Source organism: Ascaphus truei, chromosome 2 (genome assembly GCF_040206685.1).
Source record: "Ascaphus truei isolate aAscTru1 chromosome 2, aAscTru1.hap1, whole genome shotgun sequence".
NCBI lineage: Eukaryota > Metazoa > Chordata > Amphibia > Anura > Ascaphidae > Ascaphus > Ascaphus truei.
The window spans coordinates 300,893,199-300,914,593 of NC_134484.1; the positions used below are offsets into that span (position 1 = coordinate 300,893,199).

The 21,395-nt window shown below is 39.3% G+C and overlaps 1 protein-coding gene across 6 annotated transcripts in view; it reads right to left on the reverse strand.

The window, feature by feature from the left end:
* Positions 1 to 1,124: 1,124 nt before the first annotated feature.
* The window catches only part of NR4A3 (nuclear receptor subfamily 4 group A member 3), a 33,809-nt gene continuing 13,538 nt past the window's right edge, over positions 1,125 to 21,395 (reverse strand). For 4 of the 6 annotated variants that reach the window (XM_075586410.1, XM_075586412.1, XM_075586414.1 and 1 more), the window contains 3 exons: positions 16,044 to 16,246; positions 11,835 to 12,013; positions 1,128 to 2,887 (listed from right to left, as the gene is read on the reverse strand). In XM_075586410.1, the coding sequence (XP_075442525.1) occupies positions 2,631 to 2,887; positions 11,835 to 12,013; positions 16,044 to 16,246 (639 nt within the window). In that variant the 3' untranslated portion in view covers positions 1,128 to 2,630. Of the gene's footprint in view, positions 2,888 to 11,834; positions 12,014 to 16,043; positions 16,247 to 21,395 lie in introns of those variants that run through there. The other 2 variants (XM_075586411.1, XM_075586415.1) reach the window with 2 other exon arrangements.

Below are 21,395 nucleotides of genomic sequence, written 5' to 3' on the forward strand. Positions count from 1 at the left end.
TTCCTGATGCACATGCTTCTGATATCCTGATCTGTTTTCTGTACCTGTACCATAGAAATCTGTTCACAGTAGAAGCCCTTGCTGGTAATCTGGCTTGTCCCTGTTTGTTCCTGTTCTCAGTCCCTGCCCCCAGACCTGTCCTTGCTCCCCTGTCCTGTTCCAGTCTCCTCGTTGCTGACCTCTGGTTGTTACCTGACTTCGCTACCTGCCGCCTGCCTCGGACCTCTGCTTGTTACCTGACGTCGCTACCGGCCGCCTGCCTCGGACCTCTGCTTGTTTCCTGACTGCGCTGTCTGCCGCCTGCCTTGGACCCCTGCTTGTGACCCCTACTACGCTCGTGCTGTTCCGGCCACCGAGATCCTACCCGCCACAGGAGTGAATAAATTATTTTTTTGGATAATTCAGTAGTGCTCTAGTTGTAATGGTGCCATGTGCTAAATTTGTAAAAATGGGGTTGTAAAAAACTGATCACATATTTTTATGTCATACAAAACAAAGAGAGTGTAAAAAAAATAGGTCATATATATTTCTCTGACATATTTTGCATACCTTGAACTTATTAGCAACAACTCAAATGCTTTTAGAGGATATACTGTAGCTTAATATTTAAATGTATGTTCAATCATTAAAGATGAAAAGATAAGTAGTACAGCACAAAACCAAAAAGATGGGGAAGTCCTCCTAATCGTAATCCATATCGTATTCATGCATTTATTTAGATTTTAAAAAAAAGAAATATGACTATGCACAAACTTAAGTGGACTGGAAAAGATTTGTTTAGTACAAGTGCCATTTTTTGCAAAGGTACTTTCTATTTCCATATTTTCAGTTCTCATACAAAGTATATAGTATTCATGTAGCTATTCTGTTTTTTTAAATACTGTAGTGAATATGAAAAACGATGGTTGAGAGCTGTTTACTAAGTTACGATTCCTAGTCTTCTCATGTACTAGATTAGACTGTTGCTATATGTTCCTTTTACAGGCAGAGTACCATGCTTACACGAAATTATCCCAAATGGATACAGAACTTGCTCCAGGCAAGTTTTGAAATCCATTAATTGGTTGAAAATTCACAACAAAATCAATAACTTTACAAATAAAGTCATTTAAAAAGCACAGATCACATAAATGTTGTATTAAATCTACAAAATGAAAATATTTTAATGGCGGACTCTAAATATTGTAACTATTAAACAGGTTGGCAAAATAATGCTGAGCTTTGCATTAATTAATAACTAAATCTGACATGTTTAAAATTGCATATCATTTCATTTCCATATAAACAGAGATGTTCTTTTAAAAACAATCATAAAAAGCCAAAACATCCACAAAAAAAACCTAACATACAGTTAGGTTGACCTTCAAAATTCTCTTTGCAAAATGACCCAACAAAATCATTTACTGCATATAGGAAACATTTTTTAAATCTAAAATTCCCAAATATCAAGTAATTTTAGCAAAACGAGCAATATTGTAATGCCAAAGTGCTAAACACAAGTGCTCTAGGAGTCACTGCAAGTGAACTGTAAAAAATCTTAACATGAGCTGACTAGTATTTTACACAGTTAGTAAAAGGAGTATTTATATTTTTATTTTGATGTGATATTTCAAAATCATTGTGATCTCCCATACTATATCTAGTGTACTTAGTATCACGTGGCTCTCAGGAGCTGGCAGTCATTGCAATAAATATAGATAAAGCTTGTACAACATATCAGTGATTCATGCATACAAACATGTATACAAATAAGAACACTATACAACAAAATATTTTATATTAATGTCGTATCAACAGTATAAACATACAAAAGGGAGCACGCTCACGGAATGTTTACATGGTGCTCTCTGTAACTTTTTAACATTAGCCTATTTTTCAGACCTGATTCTGCATGAGAGAACTTGTTTTTTCCGTTTTTATGAAAATAAAATCTATTTATTTCTACCAAGCCATGTAATTTAGTTTTAGCCAATGTTTTATCACGCTTAATAAGTATTTAATATACAAGATGTCCCGTGTCTTGCAAACATGATTTAAAAAAAGACCTATTGATTTTCATTTAAATTATTTAAACAATTTATGGTTATTTACTAAAACAAAACGGCAGTCCTGTAATGTTTCTCTGGTTCCTCCAGCACACAATAAAGAGTTAAAATTGCACTTAAACAACACATCTAACAGCCTTTGTCATTTTGCTGAAACTGGTTTATGTTAATGTATAAAATTCACCAAAAAGTGAATTTTCCAATAAATCTTGAGTATCTGTCCTTTCATGTACCATCACAAATTATAAACACTATAAGAAAACATATGTTTTTTTAAATCACATTTTCCACGGCAGTCTTAACTGCAGTTAATTTGTTAGCAATGATTTTATAAAAAAATATTAATTTCTCAACTTAATTTTTTTTCTGCTGCCACAGCATCGTTTTTAAGATCGTAAAAGCTGATTAAAAACATAAACAGGTGATTAGTAATTCATTCTATTTTAGGGCAACGGTCGTACAAACTTCCAAAAAATAAAAGTACTTCTTTTTTGCTGCGGCAAATTTTTCTTCTTAAAGATATCAGAAAAACACTGCCTGCTTTCTTATAACCGATCCAAAATGATGTGGTTCCTAACAAAAGTTTCAGTAGGGCAATGTGTCTAGAAACAACTTGTCAATCACAGGAGGGGGTGGCACCAAATCTTCTAGTTTCAGATAAAAGATACGCTGGAGCCCCAATGTACAAAGAGACCGTAAATCAGTTAGAACACGCACAACCTCTGAAGTATCTAGTTGCTGTTCTTTGTTTTGGCCACTGAAAGATAAGTGGTCCTTTAAACAGCAAATAATCTTGTTATGTAGTTCTTCCACTTTCTTTGGTTCTTTTAGCCCGTGTCGCTCTGCAAAGTAAATAAAAAAACTAATTTAAAACATTGCATGAACATTTTTTTTATGAGTAACTCCCAATATTCTTATATGTACTGTTTACGGTAAAAAAAAAAAAAAAAAAAAAAAAAAAAAAAACCAGCTCATATAACATGCCCTCTACCCGTTAGAGAAAAAAAAACAAACAAGAAAAACACAGTGCCACAAAATGGACTTGTCTGAATCCGCTCCAAAATGAAATCCGCCATCGGATCGCTTCATTTTAAGGTTGCCCTGATTCTTCAAAATCCGTTGCTGTGTCTCGGCCACGCAAATTTTAAAGAATTCGACAACAGTTACTTATTCTATATTTGTATTTACATTATTTTGAACCAGTGGAAGGCAAACAAAAAACTCCAGTGAAACATCATCCAATAATGTCACATAAGGGAAAAAAAAAATTGCTTCCTGACTCCAAATAATGGCAGTGTGATTTGTGCCTGGATTAACATCCTTCCCATGTTTACTTATTAGGTATATTGCTGTATACCTTTCCTTTCTAAAAAGATATCCAACTTTTTTTTAAAGATATCTATTGTATCTGCCATCACAGTCTCCATGGGTGATACATGTCATATTTTAACTACCCTTGCTGTAAAGAACCATTTTCTTTGCTGCTGGTGAAATCTCCTTTCCTCCAACCATAAGAGATGACCCTGTGTCATTTGTATTGTACCTTGGGATGAAAAGTTCTTTTAAAAGCTCCTTGTATTCTTCCCAAATATATTTGAAAATAATTCTCATATTCCCTCCTCAAAGACTCTTTTCTAATGTAAACAATTCTTATTTAGCTAGCTCTTCTCTGCACATTTTCTAGTTCCATAATGTCTTTTTTTATGGAGTGGTGCCAAAAACTGTACTCCATATTCAAGGTGTGGTCTCACTAATGCTTAATATAGTGGCATAATTATGCTTACGTCCCTTTCATCCAGAGGGAGAAAGAGTGGCTCAATGAGTAAAGACACTGAGTCTGTAAAAAATAACACTGAGTATGAATCGAGGGACAATTCCCGGTGTCAGCTCCTTGTGACCTTGGGCAAGTCACTTTATCTTAGGTACCAATAACTGAGCAGGGACTGTGTCTGTAAAAATTCCCATGTGCTGCATACACTGTTATTGTGAAGTGCTTTGAGTCCCATTGGGAGAAAAGTGCTATATGAAATAAAGTTATTATTAAGTTATATCCATACCCCGCTTAATGCACGATAAGATCTTATTTGCCTTTGCAGCTTCAGACAATGCCTGCTGTCTAAAAGCACTCTTTAATCCTTCCCCATCAAGGACTCACCTAATTTTTCCCAATGTAATTTTTAAGTCGCCTGTTTATTTATGTTTCCCAAATGAATAACCTTACATTTATCTGTATTAAACCTCATCTGCCATTTACCTGCCCAAGTTTCCAGTCTATCCAAGCTCTTCTGGAGAGAAATTAAATCATGCTCTGATTTTACTAGCTTAAACAATTTAGTGTCATCTGCAAAAAATGAGATTTTGCTCTCTCTGCCAACCACAAGGTAATTTTCACTACATTTGTATGAAATTGCAAAAGACACCAATGAAAAAATGCTTGATAATTCTTCCAAGTTTTGTTAAAAATCTGTCCAGCTATTTAAAAAACAAACAAAAAAAACCCCCCTTATCTATGCTATTTTTTAAATCTATAACTCCCATTTTCTTCAAGCGTGGTAACAACTGAAAGTGGGGATTCACACTAAAACTGCAATTCCCCATTGTCCAATCACATTTAGTGTTAGATTCTGAGTATCAAATACTGATACTAGTCAACCAATAGTTGACGCATAACTACTGTATACCACTACAGTATTTATGGCATCAGGTTTTCTCTAAAGACTATGTATGTATGAATTTTCAGCAAAGAATGCAAAATTGCTAGATTTTGCAATTTTGTGTCTGCCTTCTGATTGCAAAAATAAAAATAAGTTAATTTTATCGGTGATGCAGTAATTACACTTTAAATTATTATAGGAATGTGATTACCAAGCCAATATCAACATTACTCTACAGAACAAGCAACATTACAGAACTACTTTTAAACGTTTTTCATATAGTAGGAGAGAGGCTTGTTAAAACTTATGTTCCTCTTGTCTTGCGTACTTACAAAAGTATTGCATCAAGCACAGAGCCTATTGGGATAAAATTAGTTATAACTCTCCATTTATATTGGAGATTAAACAAACTTTGCTGCAGCTTGACGATTTGTTTGCATTCATTTAGGCATTAGTGATTTCTTAACAAAGTATTAACTGGTCTGAAAATTTTATTTCCAAACTTATTCTTTGAGGAAATATACTAAAATGTCACACTTCTACTGATGACATTATTAGCATTGTGACGCAAAGAAAAATATATAGACATTGAGTAATATTGTCTGGTTACTCAAAACCAAGAGGAAGCATAACCAGCAACTGCTGAAATGAAGGTTACAAAATAGAGGAAAAAGCAAGGGAAAGTACAACACACAAAGGGAAAGCATAATAGCTAAAGTTTCAAAAGGAAGCAAATACTTTAGAGTGAGACCGTTTAGTATATATATCAAGGAGATAAAATGTATTGTATGACCTTTAAATGCTAGACTTCTTTGGCCAACAAAACCACACACTGATTCATATAAGTGGATGTACAAGGAACAGTTATTCAGATATTACATGGTTTTGTTGAGGATCTACATCACATTTGATCAACCACTCCCCCCAAAGTTTTAGGGGGACATGTATCAATTGAAAAGTGGTGCAACTCTGGGGCAAAAATAGGCATCATATGTATCAAATGTATCAAATATTTTTTTTTTTAGAAATCAATAGAATTATTTATTTGCTACATCTTTGCACCTCTTTACATAGACTCCACAGTCAAACGGTATGACACAGTTTCTTGGAAATTAATTTTGATACATTGTATGATGTTGAATACCTGATTGATACAATTAAAATTAAACAAATTCATGTATTTGCTTTATTTATAAATAGTAAATATACATTATTAATGTAATATAATAGCCATATTGTGAAAATAATACATTTGGTTAATCTATATAATGAAACATAGGCGTAGAGTCAAATACCTTTTTGGATTGATAAATAATAACTTTATTCTGTGCTCATACTATTAACAGTCTTTTTAGGGTTTATGCCAAGTTGAACTTGGTGGATGATTTTGACGCAGTCTCTCAGTTTGTTGTCGCACATAAACATTATCATTTTTTAGCACATACCATTAACATCTGTGCTCCTAGCACAGTCCATTTCTGTGTGCCAAAAAAAAGAAAATATATATATTTTTGGCACTGCTGGCACAGAATGAGAAATGTCGTTAGTTTATAGAGTCACACAAGCACACTTGACAATTACATTTCCCTGTGCTGATTGTACACCAACAAAGGCCATTTGCGACACTTCATAGGCTCCTATGACTTTACTATTTATTCAGTGTTGTGTTATTAGCACAGTAGCTGTACATATAGTGAATCATTAAAAAGTGGCGGAGAAACAGATCATATTTGGACATCATAAACAAATGAGATGCATTATTTTAAAAGCCTGCTTCATCAAATGTCATAAATATTTTTAGTGCTTTAGTGATTATTATAAGAGAAAATCATACAAACTATTTTTTTTGTTGTAAAACTAAATACACTTTTCATGCTTGCAGTTTTGTCATCTTAAAATAGCAAACTGCCTTCAAAAATATTTGCACCACTGTCTCATATAAACGAAACACCCTCAATGTTACAAGGCTAGTGAAGTAGTTGAAGTATTGTGAGTGTCCCCTGTGTCCTTGTGTTTGTGTAAATACAGCTCATATATCCAGAAAAAGGCAGAAAGACAAATATAGATGTATCCAAACGGGGGAAAAAGGAGGGAACGATTGGTGATCAACTCAGTCACCATACTAATAGCCCAAAGTATACAGTAGTTGTCCTAGTGATAATGGGTGGGTGAAGACTGTGAATTGGGAAGTGGCTACAAATATATGATATACTAATAATGGTGAATCGATGGAATTGGGGACATGTAGCTAATAGATAGTGCTAACATGTACCCCAGCAATAGCCACATTGATGGCATTAGTTAACATATATTCCTAATATTAATATTAATATCATACCATATACTTTTGCCATCATATACCCCTATTATTTGAGTTGAGTACTCTCCTATAGAGGTTCTATTTGTACCCGAGATACTCCTCATTGTACAGTATTTGTTTTAAACCACTCCGTCCCACCCTATACACATTTTAATTGCTGTTTAGACATACATTACAGTGACATATATTTTATGAATCATAATAAAGGTTACATTTTATTTAGGTGGTGTGCAACCAAGTCAATTCTTTGAGAGTGCACATCTTGTGCCCTCTATTTTTGTTTTCTGTATTCAAACTACCCTCACACATTGAAATTTTGTAGTCACATATCAAATGCAGCCTCATGATGTTGGTGAGAGATTCTTAAAAAAAAACAAAAAAAAAACAACATACTGTAGATGTTTGGGGAATCAAGCCAATCCTAAGAAAGAAAAGAAGTCTGCACAATTACATAGATTTTTCATTTGTTTTACTTTAGATCTAAGATCAGAGTACTTCAGGGTATTTTCCACATGATGCGAGGAAGTGAGTATATTTTATTTGGTATGAAACATCTGCCCTTCACATATGATCTTCCATTTATAGAACTTTAAGGAGCAGATGAAATTACATTGTTAGACAGGAGACTCATATTAAATGACAAGTGACATATAATGTTTTTTTTCCTCCTAAAATGTTTTTTTTAATGTAAGTGTTTTATATTTGATAAAGCTACATGATATCAGTGTGGTTCTTTTATGACACAGTTGACACATAAGGTGCGTTGGAATTTTTCTGCTTCCCTACATGTCATGAATGCTCAATAACTATGGCAACCATTATTTATTCAGTGAATTCAAGTAAAGATCAATATAGGCTGCCAGCTATGTCAGCACTGGGACTAGAATTCCACAAGGAATTTATACACACTCCAGTGAGAACGCGACACCTTAGTCACATTTGTGCATTGCTTTTTATGAGACAATTATAATTTAAACTGATTTCATCCTTTTATAGTAGTCATTAAGCAACATATATATATATATATATATATATATATATATATATATATATATATATATATATATATATTTTGGTGGAAGTGCAATATTTTAGTCATAATAAAAGTTATATGTGAGTGACTACAGGAAGGATGCAAATAAGTTAAATAAAGACATATTTTTAAGAAGCTTTTCTATTTTCTCTACCACTGCAAACTAATGAAATATGGTTAACAAGAATGTGGTACAGGTCCAGTCCACGTTCTAAAGTGAAAAGGGGCCTATACAAAAAAGAATGCTGCTTCCAGGTGAAAATGGGCAAAATCGCTCAGAAACACATACTGTATTGCTGTATTTATTAAACATTTTACACATGTCCTAACTGCAAAGATACATTTTCAGGCAGCAATTTGGTTCCCACTCTGTAATTCTGTGTGAAATGCAAATGAGGGAAATCTTGCCAAATAACGTATTCACGTTTTCATTGAATAAAGTGCGAGATTGAATATGACAGGGGATAACTTGCAAATCTTTTCCACGTACCCCAGACTGGTAAAATTGAGGAAGAGAGAGAGAAATTAATATGTATGGTAAAAACTGTGAGTGAAAGTAGTAAACTACTGTAAGGTGTTAGGCTGCGGCCCCAGTACCTTCTACAGTGCATGCCGTGCGTTCAAGCACTGCCCCCCAGTCAGTCCGGTCCCAGTTATTACCTTGTCGCGCACATTTCCCCAGCGGTGCGCGGCAGGTTTTCAGTAAAGACTGTGAAATTGAGTTTAGAGTGTGCGACGGAGGCGTGGCCATGCTCCCGCCGGCGGTTCAGCCAATGAGGGCAAACCAGCCACGTGAGGTCATGGCCATGCCCCTGCAAACCCCCCGCCATGCCCCCTCCCGTCGCAAACTCTCCCTCTGTCCCAGGACCGCAGATCACGGTGCAGCGCTATGCACGTGCCGACCCCCTGCCGGGCGCGCGTGCTACAGTGCTGATTGGGACCGCACCCTTAGACAAGTGGGTATTGTAACAAACTACAAGGAACTGATAGAGTTGGACAGGAGTTGAAGAGATAAGCAGTTTGGAAGGGGCACTCTGTAGATATAGGAGACACCCCTGGGCTGGGAGTTCAGTCTGTTAGAGCCTCTTTCTTAATAAAGTGTTAGTTTGTAAAGAAAACATGGAGTCGCTCACTTACAGTACTTTACCGCATATTCTGCACAAAACATTGTGGCATTGTGACCTATAGAGACCCAAAGCTAAGAGATTTTGATTCAAAACAGTAGAAATACAGCACAGAAAACAAAGATCATGGATGGACTTAAACCCCTTGCAAAACTGGATTTATACTATAAAATGACCTTGTATAGGGGCTGGTTCTTAAGTTGCAATAGCGTTGACTCAGCTCTATCGCACAGAAAGTCTAATTGAAGCCCAATTGCTATTTGTACTCTCTTGGGATTGATAGTTTTAGTTTTTGTTCCTTAACACCACTATAACATATTATGTTTTATGATAAAACGGCTTGCCTCTCCACGCATCATAAAGCACCGAAGAAAAGAACTTAAACATAAATGTAAAGTCAGTTGGTAATACGGGTTTTTCCAATCTACGTTAATATAAAGGGAAAAGAGACAAAAAAGACATATGAATACCAAAAATGGGAAAAAATACAGATATAGTATAATATTTTTTAATTATGAAAAATAAAAATGACCAATGAATACTTTATATGCTAATAGACAATAGTTATTTTATATCATAAAAACAAAATAATGACATTCACTAGCGGCTGTTTAGTCAATACAGAGGTACCCCTACTGGGATTTTTGAGAGGCAACAGATACTATGGGATAGGTCCTAGTACAGTGGTTTTCAACCTTTTTTTGGATAAGAAACCCCAGAATTCGATTGTGACATTCTGTGGAACCCCGCCCCCGACCCACCCATCTCTATATTGAGATTCTATGACTTACTAAGTCTGAATATTTTACTACATCTAGAGTGCAGTTGTGAGAGGGATCTAGTGTAGGCTCTATAATTTACACTTTATGAGTTATAGGTTCAACTTGTCCCTATGCATCAGTGTATATGTACTTATCGTTAATTCTTTACTCCAATTAGGCTGAGCGGTCGGTCATCCACAGTTGTTTTACTGTGATAGTACATAGTCAGTCCCCTATGTGGTAATGAAGGTCAGTAGATACAATATTAGTACAAACTCAATAAAAATTCGGTGTATTAAACAAACATATAATATAAAAAGAAACATTATAGAATTGAAATACCAATGATTTGGTTGTCATCAGGATTGCTGTGTAGTCAGCAAAAGGAAACTACATGTGTGCCATAGTAATTGGGGAGAAAATGTATGTTTCATATCAATTTTCTCAGTGGATCCATCATAGGTAGAAATTTGGATGCAATGGTCTAAAATTATAGTGCCTGGTTTACCAACAATCTGCTCAGAATATACATCTTGTGGAGTTCAGTTAAGAAATGCAATTACAGTTTAACTAATCAGGGTCTCACTATGGATGCAGTTTATAAATGGGATTAATCAGTGTGGTTGTGTCAGAGTTAGTACTTCTGACTCTCAAAAAGTTGAGCTCCTCAAAGGGAAAACTAACTATTCAGCGATATACTGTATCTAAAACATGAATTTGCAAGAGTTGACTTAAAAATGGCATGGACTTGAACATTATCAGAAAGTAGGGAACAAAATGCACACAGAGCGCACCGGGGGTTAACAACCAAAATGTCAAAATTTGAAATGGGTGAATAAAAGAAAATGACCTGTAAATACAGATGACTAAGAAATAATAAATAATAAAAAATGAGTGAAAATTGAGGTGCCAGTAAACTACACAACACCTACTGAACCGACAATAATACATTTATTGATCAATAACACACATTATTAAAAATAGGGTCCACCAAGGACCACAAACCCACCAAAGCAAGCGGTACCTAGACCGCTAATACACTCCTAAAATAGCCAGGCACTACACTAGCATAACAGTACAAATATGCACACACATAAATGGACCCTAAGGTCGCTAGCGGTGCTAGTATTTACGTAGCGATTTACAGAGACATTTTGTAGACACAGTCCCTGCCCTGTAGAGCTTACAATCTATGTTTTTGGTGACTGAGGCACAGGGAGATAAAGTGACTTGCCCAAGGTCAAAAGGAGCCAACACCAGGAATTGAACCTGCTGCAAACTTAGTGCCAGCGTCAGTGTCTTTACTCACTGAGCCACTCCTTCGCCTTCCTATTCCATTTTGCTACCTGAACCATAGTTATAGTTACTTGACCAAGGTACAGTATTTGATGCTTTGAACAAGAGATCTCCCATTTCAAAGCATACGTACTAACTTAACTTAACTGCAAGTCATCCTTCCTAAAAACTTTCCTTTATATTAACTTTTATTTTATAGTAAAATGGATACTTATGTTTTATAGTTTTAGAAGTATCTTATAAAGACAATTTTGAAAGAGTAAATTTTAGAATATTAAGGAAATTAATTAAAATAATAAAATTATTTTTTACTGCATGTATCCAATAATGGTTTGTTTCTCATAACGAATACATTTCAATTGACAACCTCTCACTCCTTAAAACATGTATGATTTACTACAGCAACATCTGTCTATTGTACTGATTGGTACATTGCTAACCTAAGAAAGCAATATGGTGCAGAGATCAAAACGGCAAAATAAAATAAATGTGAAAAAAATAAAACAGGAATGTTTCTGGTTTGGAATACTTAAGATACTAAAGTAACGATTTATACAAAATTCACACACATAATTTTATCTAGAGATGTAGTAGGACTTACCTGTAACGAGACATGCAGCTGATAAACAAGCTAAGGTTGAGACATCAAGATTAAGGCTCTGTAAATTTAAGGAAAAATTTCTAATTGCGTTCAGCCACTCCCCAAATCCACGAAGGCACTGAAGTCTGTGCAGCACAAGTCCATTACAAAATATAAACTCATCTTGAGCAGTATTTGATCTAGATAAAAACAGTAAAAGCAAATCTCGTTTAACTGCTAAAAGTGATAATTGTGTGAGTTTTGATAGCAGAACTCCCCCACACAACAAACCATTTAAAGTAAATGTTTTTAAAGATGCAATAAATTAAAAAGATGACTTTTTTTGCATTTACATACCTTACACACTTTTACAATGAGAGCAGCTGCGAATTTCCAAATTTGCCGCCCCTAAGCACTTTCCTTACTTCCTTGGTGTCGCCTTCCTGCTCCTTTGGAATCCAGGCGTCAAATGACGCTGCAACGTCACGTCGTACGGTGCCGCATTGCCTTGGAAACAAGACGCCATGTGACATCACGGTGGGGGCGTCCGCAGCATAATTTTACGCCGGGATTCCAAAGGACAAGGAGGGCGGCAGAAAGGAGGCGGCAGACACAGGCAAGTGCCTTCCCATTAGGTCCGAGAGGCCCGACAGCTTGGCAAAATTATAAAATTAAAAATGTTGCCGCCTTAGGCCCGGGCCTAATGGGAAATCTGACACTGAATGAAAGTGCAATAATTTATGTACAAGTGAAAAAAAATTGAAAACATTTACATTTCCCTAATAAGCTTCTATATTCTTTTATTTCTAGATGAAAACAGTGAATATTGTATTGTGTTAATAGAGAGATCTCTATGGAAATTACAATGTTTGTCACAATGAAGAAAGATTAGTACAAACCTGTGGATATTAAAATGAGTTAAACATGGGCTTAGAATGTCCAAATCATACATTCCATAAATTAACCTGTATCACCCATATTGTACAGTATCTGGCCTATTCTATCGTTAGGAAAAATGATTGGTAGAAATTCATATTTCTGAACTTTAATCACCTTTTTCAAGGACTACATGTTCCTACTTGTATTCAAAATAGACTAGCATAAAAAGGTCATAAAAAGCAGTATAGTTACCAGGCATCATACACCAACCTGTTTCGCACATTACCAACCGGCCCTTTAAATTTGGCCACTATCAATTACTTTTTGGCCACTTAGATCAAGTATGTATAATTAGTCCCATTATAATTTTGGGGCGGATATCAGTTAGAATCAGGGTTGCCATCACTCCGGGTTTGACCCGGACACTACGGGTTCTGACCATGTATCTTCAGGCTCCGGGTTTACCCAGTAAACCTCCGGGTGGTGACGTTCGGCAGTGGCGGCATCTACCGGCATCTTCCCCTGCTAGTAACTCCTTTCAATATGGCCACACGGCATCAAATGGCACCGCATTGCCATGTCAACGGAAAAGCTACGTGATGTCACAGCATCACGTGACGCCCGTTGCCATGACAAGAAGACACTACGTTATGTCACACAGCGCTGCATTGCCATGGCAACATGATGTCATGTGACCCCCGGAGACATAAGGAGTCCCGTTGTCATGGCAACTTGACGCCTCATGACGTCACTTAGCGTCCCGTTGTTATGGCAACACAGCACCATGTGGCGCACCCATATTGATGGGTTGCAGCGGAAGATACAGAGAGGATGTTGGAATGATGCCAGAGGATGCTGGGAGACGCCGCCGCCGCCGAAGGTAAGCGCAAAAATTCTAAATGTTGTCTTCGGATTGGCCTTCAGTAAAAGGTGGCAACCCTGGTTAGAATTTGGTGGGGATTATTTACTAAAAAAAAAATATGTAAAAAGGAGCCCACCCAATGTGTTCTTGCAAATTGTTTTTCACGTTTTTTCCCTGATTTACCTAATAAAAATACCACTTGTGAGCACATTACATGTCTCAAACAGGTCTGCAACCTTTTCTTTTGCCATTATTGCTTAGCATACATTAGTGCAGATTAAATGAGCACTTCAGCATTTGGTGATACCTTATTTATTTGGACTAAATTGACATTATAAGACAAGCATTCGAGAGTTCTACTCTCTTCCTCAGGTCAGCAATACTGATTTACTAAGATTCCTAGCATACAATGCTGACCCTGCAGCCAGGGATTCTGGGTAATGACGTGAATGAGCACTCACAGGGACCTTTTGCTTCTTGTCCATTTTAACATGGATCCCTATAAACGTATGCCTGCCATATTACACAGCGTTTTCAGCACAGCCTGGGTTGAAGAAGTGCATTACCAGTAAACCTACCCACAGACAGCTGTTTTGACCTTTTGGGTCTCATCTTATCAGTGTAAGGTTGGTTACTGGCTTTGCAATGTGAAGCTGTAAATTGCTACAACCATAAACAAAATAAGTTAGGACGATTAACAAAGTGAAGAAGAAGAGAAAACCTCCACCGTACTCTATGACAACTTTATTTACAATTTAATTGTGAATTTAATCAAACACTAGTCGGTAAAAAATCTAAACGCCTATTGTAGCAAGCAAATAAACTTCACTTTGTGAATTTTTAAAGCAAGTTTTAGAACAGGCTATTAAAAAGGCAGGAGAAATATGATAACTATGTCCTACATCCTCTGCTAATCTGAAATCACATGGATACCATAGGCATTGCTGTACTCTACAATACTGAAGGTACTCCAATACAAGAAATCCCATTTGCTTTAGTGTTATATGTAATGGTATAATGATGCTTCATTTGCAATTAATTGTATACATTAATGATAAATATATATTTTTTAAATCTGCAACTCTGGTCCTCTAAGGCAGTAAACATGCATTCCATCCAGACCATAACCACATTATGGTCAATTAAACACAACAACAACAGAATCTAAGCCAGGTCACTTGAGATCTGGCAGACATTTTGGCGCAAATAAATGGTGCATAGAAACACCGAATGTGAAACATCTCATTATAATATGTGCAAAGTGTACCTCTCCTACCCCTTCTATTGACACTCCTGAAGTCCCAAGCTTTTGCAGACGGGATGTAATTGGAGCAAATTACTTTGATACATTGAAGCAAGATGAAAATAACCCCAGGTTTGCTCCAAAATTGCCTTATATATATAAGGCAATTTGGAGCCAACCTTGGGCTAGACCATCTAGGTAGGTTCTCCTAGTACATTTTGCTATTTTAGTCAAGACAGGCAGTCTGGATTAGATTACAGAATACATACACACGCTTTCTAAAATAACTTCCAAAACGGGACAACACATTTTTAGTCATTAGGCTTCGACAGAGAAATAGGTAAATAAACTTTCCTGTGGTAGTTTGCTCTGCCAATCTCTAATTTCTGAATAAGCAACCCTGTGTTACTCTGTTGGCTAATAGCAATTAATTGCATATAACAAATAATTTCAGATAAAACAAATACTTTCCTTAAATTTTAATATTTCTGCTGAATACATTTGAAAATACGGTCATTGGATTTAAGAAAAAGTCAATATACTATACTTTGCTGTCACAGTGTTGATGTTACTCTCTCATTATTAGCACTGATTCTGGTGAGTGATTATCGCGAAATTATATACAGTATATATATATATATATATATATATATATATATATATATACATACATTCATAATTCAGCAATATTTCTTGCATTATGAAGTACTTCTATTGGCAAAGTACATAAGGAAAATGCACCACAATATGCTGTTGCAATAATTATTTACAAGAGACGGTATACAAATACATATATATTTGCTACACAGTATATTAACAAAATATAAGTGACTAACAAAATATGAAGTGCCAAAATGAATGCAACATGAATGCAACAAAATGAATGCATACTTTTAAGTGTTCTACCTACTGATGCAAATTAATCAGCTTTTTAAGATTTATTGAGCTAGAATTACTAAATTACACAAGCATTTATGCTCACACTTTTGCCATTAAACTGAGCAGCAGTAATGCAGGCAAAATTGCCTGTGCTGGTTAGCAAATTTGACCACTTCAATCTTTCCTTCATTGACAACTAATCCTTTGATCATTCTCAAATCGGCTCCTAATTTGACTAGAAACTAGAATTGCTATATTGACATATTTTCAACAAATATATTAAAATACTGAATGCTTATAATTACAAATATTATGTTTTTACAGCAAACACAAATCAAAGAAAAAAACAAAAAACAATCAGACCTACCTGATTGAAAGCCTTAATACAAATAGCTCCAGAAATGTTGATTCTATCAATAATGTCTGATCCTCTTTTGGGAGTTCAGTAAATCCAGGAAGTTTTTCCGCCCAATTCTTAGATACATCAATGGAGATAGTCAAAAGACTGTAGAATTGGTGGACATATTCAGTATCTGTGCCTGCTGCAGCCTGGTCAGTATTAGCAGAGTACTATAATTTAAGCATACACACAACGTTGATGTTATTGTTGATTAGCCAATCAATGCTCCTGATATGCTATTAAAAAAAGAGAAAAAAAGTGCAACTGGGGAAATAGATTGATGGGAAATCTTAACGTCTGTGATTAATCCTTGGATTTACAATCTTTTGTGTTATGATTTTTCTTTGCTGGAGGCATTTGCCTATAATTCTATTACACTAATGTATTTCTGAAACAACATAATTTGGTGGGTGTTGCAGAACTGAACCAATTTTCAGATCTTTATTGCAAAGAAAAACATAATGTTAAATGATTTTAATTGCAATAAAACAGTTTGAAAATTTGGCCAAAACACTAAAAATAGTATTGTATGAATGCGTCACCAGATTTCATAGTACAATATTTTAAATACAATTTACATTCCCAAGAAAATAAATAAAAATGTTCTTAATATAAAAACTCATGAAATGTAGCAAGAACTACTTGATGAAAACATTATACTTAAGTGATGTGCTTACAAATATACCAACGTTTCACGTTTCTCCTATTTTGTGTTTCACGCACAAGCTTGCTATTTGGGGAGTGGTTGAAGACGTGATACCCAATGTACATATTATGAGACGCATCAAACTCTGTGTCTCTTTAATTTCCCAGCCTTAAAGGTAAACAAACATTTGACATTCTATGCAGGTGCAAGTAAAAAAACATAATTCTGCCCCAATAATACAGGATGCACATATAGTTTATATTATAGATGTAGCCAAGTCCCCTTGGACTACTAATTCTCTGGTCCCTATACCACTGTAAGTCCCAGTAAAGAGTGGGCAGTGTTGGGAACAAATCCTGCAGGGCCTGGTTGTATTGTTATATGTGTGTTACCTAATAAAGTTCAAGAATAGCCTGGTATTACAAGAGGGGAGGAGGGGGTATGAATGACAGGAGGCCGGCTTACAAGCCTCTCCCCTGGGAAGGAGGGGGTTTCCCCCTAGAGTTTAGAGTAAGTGTTTCTGGGAGGGAGTTCTGTGCTGACCTCCCAGCTATGGGGACGCAGCAGTGAGCCTCTCCTGGATAGAAGAGGGCTGAGGCCTTGCCCTATTAGGGGGTAAGGTATGCTGAGGAGGGGTGCTCAGGGCCTCAAGCCCAAAGTACTGCCTTCAGGGAATGTATCCTGTAATGCTGTACTGAACCAAATAACACCCAGTTATATCCTCTCTGGTGGGATGTCTGGAGTGTGAATACCAAGAAGAGTTGCCTATGAGGTTCATCCTGGATGCTCCCGGATCCTCCCGGGCTGGATGTGCTGCGCTGACCAACGAGCCATTCCTGATAGCCTGTCCTGATGTCTCCCTATACCACTGCGTAGATCTCAGGCCTTCTGTTCTACCTCACAGGTATGCACCCGCACCAGAATACACCGGTAGCTACATGATCTCACTTAGGGTGGGGGAAAAGGTGCTACAAATGGAGGCACTGCTGAGATAGCATCAGGACAGGCTTTTGCAGCAAGCGAGCAAAGAAGGGACTCTCCTACTGCCAAGTCAGAGGGCCCAAGGGTGTGTAGTGTCCATAAGGGTACCCTATGGGATCTTAAGGATAGGGCTCCCCGGCCAAAATGGAGCTACCCCATGGACCCCTCCTCTCCAAGAACATGCACGTGTATTGTGTGTAAGAACTCTACCATTATTACGAATAGGTGCGGGGGCGGTATCCCCTAGGCTTTACCGGGGGGAAGCTGCACCATGCTATTATAACCAAGAAGAGGTGTGGGGGCAGTACCTCAAGCCTTCACCGAGGAGACTGCGGCCTACCCGGTGCTAATTACTAAGAAGAGGTGTGGGGGCAGTGCCTCGAGGCATCACCGAGGAGACTGCAGCCCACCCGGTGCTAATTACTAAAAAGAGGTATGGGGGTAGTGCCTCGAGGCTTCACCGAGAATAGAAACACAGTGCTATTCCATTTTTGTGTGAGTGGTCAGGTATCCGAGGAGGGGCGGCTGACTCGCAGGTGGCCCGAACCTCTATTTGAGGAGCTGCAGCAATGCTAACACGGCCCCGTAAAGGGAGCCGTATTATGTACTTGATCAATGTAAAATGGCAGTTCCCACTGAAAAGGGGCGACCGCATGGCAGCTTGTGCAAAGTTGCAAGACTCTGTTGCAAACCTCTGGGCTTGGTGCGAAGCCTAGCCGCGCCCTCCTGGCCAAATTATCCGGGATTGGCGCGAAAACCAAGTCCCACCCTGTTCTCTACAGCCGTACTATTGCATTACCAGAGGGAGGAGCTGAAGGCGTGTCTATCTGCTACCGAGCTGTGGATGTGAAGACTTAGCCACAGACGGACGTGGTAGTATTGCTGCACAGACGCTCGCCTACTCGCTCCCTCCCAAATAGCTTCAACAATGGATGAGGGGAAAGGCACTCACTTTGCTCTCCTCGGAGGGCTGCTATTACTTCCCCACGATGGGAAGAACTCGCTCCAGTTGGTCTGCCCATCGTGTGAACGGGTGGGACCAGCACTGGGATCTGCTTCTCGGTGCTCTGAATGCCACGCAGCGTACTTCCGCCTCCAGGGCCCTGGAGCAGAGACTTCTAAGACTCTGCTGAACATTAGGGAACTTCTCGATATCCAGGGGTTTCTCCAAAGATTGATAGAGATGATTGGACAGCCGTCCGATAGCCACCAGCCCGATTTCTGGATAATGCTTCATCACCTGGTCAATTCCAAAATCCGGTATGGGAGCCGCAGTTTCCAAAGTATGGACATACCTGAGTCCACACCGGCCAGTGTGCGACAACGTGAGTCCCCTTCTGCCATCCAGTCGATTCCAGCTATGATTCGCGCCTTAGTGGAAGCGAACCGGTGCCTTGACAGGCCCGGCCGAGGGAGTCTGCCCTGTCCTTGGTGCCCCGCTTCCCACAGGAGGAATCATCCACCGCTGGATCCATGCACTTCCTGCAGGACAGCGAGAGTGCGTCCTTCGATGAGGTGTCAGACGAGGCCCCCAATGATCCCGAGGTAATGACCCCTTCATCTCAAAACCCAACTTCTACCAGGGGGTGTCGATCCAGGATGTCGATCATCTCTGGGACAATATCCCTGGAGGAATGTCCCGGCTTCAGTTGCAGTGTAAAGCCATCTGTGAGGCCTGAGATCAAGCCATGGCCTATGTGGTAGCTACCTACGCCGCACAACCAAGTGAGGTGATCAATAAGGAGGGATTTTCCGCTAGCGGTACCGGCCGGTACTGCTGATCCTCCGGTTTCTGCATCCGCCCCGGCTTCATTCGTGTGTGTACGCCTACGGAGGACCTTTTCTTGCAGCAATGCAGGGCGCAAAAGCAGTAGCAGGGCCAGCGAAGCCGCTCCTCTGACATGCGGGGCATGGAAGGCCTTGCTAAGCCTCCAACTGACACTGTTCCCACTCCTGGGCGTGGACAGTTGCAGGCCATAATACGGATGACATCTCCGGTTGTTGCCCAAGATGGGGTACGGAACTCTAAATACCCCGCGGAACGAGACTTTGAAGTGCTAGACTTGCCCCGTTCTGCCCCATTGACCATTCTGACCACTCCCCCAGCCCGGAATTAAGTCCCCATGGTGCTGATGATGACCACAGTTACAGGCCCCGGTCCCCTCGACCTGTTTCCCTGGTAATGATCGTGGCCACTTCCCGTGTGACGGTTCCCCCACTTGGGACAGCTAAAGTGTCTGAAGGGGTCAAAACCCTACCGTGGTGGGACCCACTATTTAAGAGATATGTGCCGCATCTAAAGCCAAACCAGTTCGTGCTGGAAAGGGGTTCCCAAACCGATCAGTGGTGGGAAGAGGGCCACTTCTCTGCCGAGCAGGAGGCAGAAATTATGCGAGAGCGCTGTGCGAAGATACAGGCACGCCTTTTCTCAAAACCAGAGGGAGTCATGAGGGATTTCAAAACGAGAGGGAGGATATAGCCAAGTCCCCTTGGACTACTAATTCTATGGCCCTTCTATCACTGTAAGTCCCAGTAAAGAGTGGGCAGTGTTGGGAACAAATCATGCAGGGCCTGGTTGTATTGTTATATGTGTGTTACCTAATAAAGTTCAGGAATAGCCTGCTGTTACAAGGGGGCCTATGACTGACAGGAGGCCGACTTACAAGCCACTCTCCTGGGAAGGAGGGGGTTGCCCTCTAGAGTTTAGAGTAAGTGTTTCTGGGAGGGAGTTCTATGCTGACCTCCCTGCTATGAGGACGCAGAAGTGAGCCTCTCCTGGATATGATAGTGCGTAAGGTATGCTGAGGAGGGGTGCTCAGGGCCCCAAGCCTGAGGTACTGCCTTCAGGGAATGTATCCTGTAATGCTGTACTGAACCAAATAACACCCAGTTATATCCTCTCTGGTGTGATGTCTGGAGTGTGAATACCAAGAAGAGTTGCCTATGAGGTTCATCCTGGCTGCTCCAGGATCCTCCAGGGCAGATGAACCATTCCTGATAGTCCTGATGTCTTCCTATACCACCGCAGAGATCTCAGGCCTTCTGTTCTACCTCACAGGTATGCACCGGCACCAGTATACACCGGTAGCTACATGATCTCACTTAGGGTGGGGGAAAAAGTGCTACACAATATATCTTTTTCTTATTGTGAGGATTCAGGAATCGCGCCGCCTACGGCGCGCTCCCGCCATACCTCCATTCACGTGCAGGACTACCTCCAGGGAAACATCCACAGGCCGCACAGCGTGCGCATAGGTGACATCACAAGGTACTGCTGGGGTAGATCCTGCCTCCAGATTGCGTCGCGCTTCGGCGGCACGCACGTGACGCGTGTGCAGCGTGCCGAAGCTCCGTGGCAACACTGATCACATTACACACTCCCACCTGTCTCCTGCACCGCTCTAACCAATCATGGCTTCCACTAAGGCCGTGCCACCGCTCCGCCTCCCTGTCTCATTGGCTACTCAGGCCTATATATGCTCAGCAGTGCCACTGGCTGAGCATAGATCCATGTATCGTTGTGTTTCACCTCTCCTTTGCCTTCGCAGTCTCGTCTTGCCTTGTCTTGCTGTATCTTGCTTCGTGTAGCAACCCGGCTTTATCCTTGGACTCCTCACCTCTGGCTTACTGACCCCGGCTTACCTCTGACCCTCCGCATCTCTCCAACCCTGACCTCGGCACTCGGACAACAA